General features: G+C 43.4%; 1 protein-coding gene across 1 annotated transcript; it reads left to right on the forward strand.

Annotated features, from left to right (window-relative positions):
* Positions 1-2,451: 2,451 nt before the first annotated feature.
* On the forward strand, positions 2,452-3,088 carry LOC119298133 (blue copper protein 1a-like). Its single transcript, XM_037575643.1, has 2 exons — positions 2,452-2,629; positions 2,769-3,088. Exons 1-2 carry the CDS (start codon positions 2,452-2,454, stop codon positions 3,086-3,088), a joined length of 498 nt encoding a protein of 165 aa, XP_037431540.1.
* The last annotated feature ends 638 nt before the right edge of the window (positions 3,089-3,726 follow it).

The raw sequence follows: 3,726 nt of genomic DNA on the forward strand, positions 1-3,726 counted from the left end.
CGATGCCCCACCTCCACCTCATCTCTCTCGCTCCCGTCGGCGCCCAACTCCCACCTTCTCCCCTGTCTCCGGCCGCCGCCCCATCGCCACCTTCTTCCCCTGTCTCAGGCCACCCCGGTTCGGGCGTAGTAAGTACCTCAGTACGAGTTAAAAACGGTGGTCCGTTCGGAATAAAAGAAATGGCAGAAATTCAAATTGTAAAGTTCAAGCAAAAAAAAGAAACCCCATGAAAATCCTGCTTAGTAAGTACCTCAGTACAAGTCGTCAAATGAGAGAAGTTCAGAACAACGTTGTCAAAAAAATGTTGAGTTAAAAAAAGGAAACAAATTAAACACATTTTCTTTTTGAATAAAATATCATTCAATTCGATGATACAAACCATACAAGTACAGGGGCGACGGTACAGTAAACCGTTGAAAACTTACGAGAAAAATATTACCAAAAAAACAGAGCAAAGTCTAGCTAGTGAAAACACGCTTAGTACAAACCCATGCAAGCATCAGTACAAATACCCTTTTTCGTAACCATTCAAAATTACTCTATAAAAAATAGCTCAGTACAAACATACATGTATATCAGTACGACTACTCTGTTTTTCACACGAGAAAACAGCAGAATCCATCATGTCGTATTCAAAATTACTCTTAAACGGTTGCGAAGTAGAGAAAATGTTCAACATGACTAAGTTTCGCATTTTTGATAGCTATCCAACGATATATTATTTGCCATATTTCGACAAACTTTTTAAAAAATTGCGTTCAAAATCAAATTTGACCGTATTCGAATTCGTTTTTAAACCGTAAGGAATTAGAAAAACATTTCTATATGAAAAAGTTGCGCATTTTACATAGCTTTCCAATGCCGTATCATTTGCGTCAATCTGACAAACCGTTTGCAAAAAATCGCGAAAATACGTTTCGCCTAGAATTTCATCGTTTTTCAAATTACTTTTAAATTATAGAATTTGAAAAAAACAATACATATATTGAAGATGCGGATTTTCACCAGCTTTCCAACGCCATCTTATTTGCTCAATTCCGACAAACCGTTTGAAAATTGAGTCCAAAATATGATTCACGTTTTCGGTTTTGAAAAAAAATGAGTTTTTTAAAACTGCTCTTAAACCATAATGATTTTGTAAAAACGTTCAATATACTTGAAATATGGTTGTCAAGAGCTTTCCAACGATATATTACACGCCACGTTCCGACAAAAAAATTACAAAAAGTTTTTGAACTAAAGAAGACGATGTGTTAAACACAACTGAAAGCATCAGTTCAACCGCTTCGAAAACATAAGTACAACTACCTGAAACCGTCAGTTCAAAAAGGGTAACAGAATAATATTTTGTTACGCGTAACAGAATAGCCCAGATATATATATAAGAGTACAATGACCAATTTGAATTATAAGACAAGGCAAGACCAAATCCTAGTCTATTCTATACTTCCTAATAATTATATACTCAACAAAATTAATCAAAAAGTTGCTTATATTCTCAACAACTAATATGGACAGCCAAATCATGCTTTTAATCGACACCCATAATCGAAGGCTAAATCGAATGTGCGAAGTTTAAATCCAGCCTACATCGATCGCTAAATCAGGTAGATAGGATGTACTGCTATTGAGAAAGTGTTGGCGGAGGAGAGATGAAGCGGTGATGAAGCTGGTGGTCGATACCATCGTTCAGATCTTGAATCCTGCTTCCTCCGTTTCGAATTACTTGTCTTGAATTTGTCTAGATGCGGATATATGTAGATTCATTTTAGTGTTAGATACCTTCGTATCTAGATAAATCTAAGACAAGTAATTTGGAACGGAGGGAGTATGATGCTTGTTGCCCCAGTATAAAATGGTGGAAAGAGAGGGGAGAGTGAGCGGTGAGAAAGGAGCGAGGGGATTTATTGCACCGCTTCGTAAAACAACGCGCCATGTGACGCACGTTCCGGTGCGATGATGTTCTTCTGCCACGCTGCGAATCATCCCTAACGTCGACGACGAACCTGGCCGGCCCACTACACTAAAAACATGTGCCAAAGCAAGGCCACGTCCCACCCAACACCCATGAAACAGGTCGAGGAGGACGACATTTTATTTTACACGACCAAATAATCAGCATCTGGGTCATACTGTTCCTCTGTTCCGATGAAACCAAGGCAATGCTACATTTGGCACCACACAGACGCATTCAACTCGTCACACCATTGCCGCCATCGGCCAGCTGCCAGCTGATAGGTCCAGTCAGAGACAAGAAGCGCTCCAGTGCCAACGGTGATTACTATACGTATACGTACCACGTACGTGTACTCATCACTGAGCTCTGTCTCTCCCTCCCTATATATACATGCAAAGCTAGAGCTAGAAGCAAAACACACGAGCTGCGTCCACCCCATCACAGGATCCTTCCCCTTTAGCAACAAGTTTTGCTGCGTACTCAGTCAGTGACCGATGGCGTCCAAGCAGATGCTCGTCGCCGTGGTCGCCGCGGCCGCCCTCGCAGTGGCCTTCCTCCCGGGGCTCGCCGTCGCCACGGAGCACATGGTCGGCGACGACAAGGGCTGGACCCTTAACTTCAACTACACGGCCTGGGCAGAGACCAACCAGTTCGTCGTCGGCGACACGCTAGGTAAGCAATCACACAACCATTAATCCGACCACGCGCCGCGGATCCATCTCGCCATGCTTCACAACACGGCGCGCTCTCTGTCTTGGTTCCGTCGGAAACTAAACTGCTCGCCGCGCGCTCTTGTGTTAATATATTGCAGTGTTCAAGTACAACAGCCCCGCCCACAACGTGGTGGAGGTGGGCGGGCCGGACTTCCTCAAGTGCAGCCCGCCGGCCAACGCCGTCGTCTTGACCACCGGAGAGGACCGGGTCACGCTCGACAAGGCCGGACGCAAGTGGTTCTTCTGCGGCGTCGGGCAGCATTGCGAGGACGGCATGAAGCTCAAGATCACCATCCTCGAGACCGCCCCGCCGAGTCCCCAGCCAGCCCCGACCAACCCTGCTGGCAAGCTGCAGGCGCGCTTCGGTGAGGCAGCGGCCGCGGTCGCTGCGCTCGCCATGGCCGTACTCGTGCTCTAGGCTACGACCCCAACGATCTTCTATATATGTGAGCGACCGAGAGCGTCGCGTCGTGTTTTTTTAGTGTATATGTGTATGTGGTCGTGCTGCCTGTTATGTATCAGCATTTTCGTTGTTGTTCTCTAATTTGAGCCCTTGCATTTTTCTTTGGCCAAAGATTAATTTCATTTGTTTAGTAAAGTTATCAGTGTTGAACAAGATAGATGATGTCACCGACATGTAAACATATTAAATTTTTCTAGTTTGAATTACTTTAACCCGAGTGTCGAAGTCAAAAAAGTAAATGACCGCTGCGTTCCTCACAGATAAGATCTTCGAAACTAGTTCACCTGAGGACATACTCCGACAAATATTTTCGAAACACAACTTCATGTCACCAAAAGAAAGTTTCGAACTTAAATATTTTGCTCTTTTCTAGACTGGACTGATAAGTTAAGAACTGTTTAGATTAAAAGCAAGTTTTTCCTATATAGTTGATTGCATCTCATTAAAATAGCCACCAAAAGATGCCTTCACAATTTCTGTGGAATATAAAAGCTTGTGTTACGAAAATAAAGTTTTGATATAAACATGCTTTTCCACCACAAGCCAACAAACCTATCATTTGTTACGAATTGTTGTGGGTAAAATTCAAGTTT

The sequence above is a fragment of the Triticum dicoccoides genome, chromosome 5A (genome assembly GCF_002162155.2).
Source record: "Triticum dicoccoides isolate Atlit2015 ecotype Zavitan chromosome 5A, WEW_v2.0, whole genome shotgun sequence".
NCBI classification, from domain to species: Eukaryota; Viridiplantae; Streptophyta; class Magnoliopsida; order Poales; family Poaceae; genus Triticum; species Triticum dicoccoides.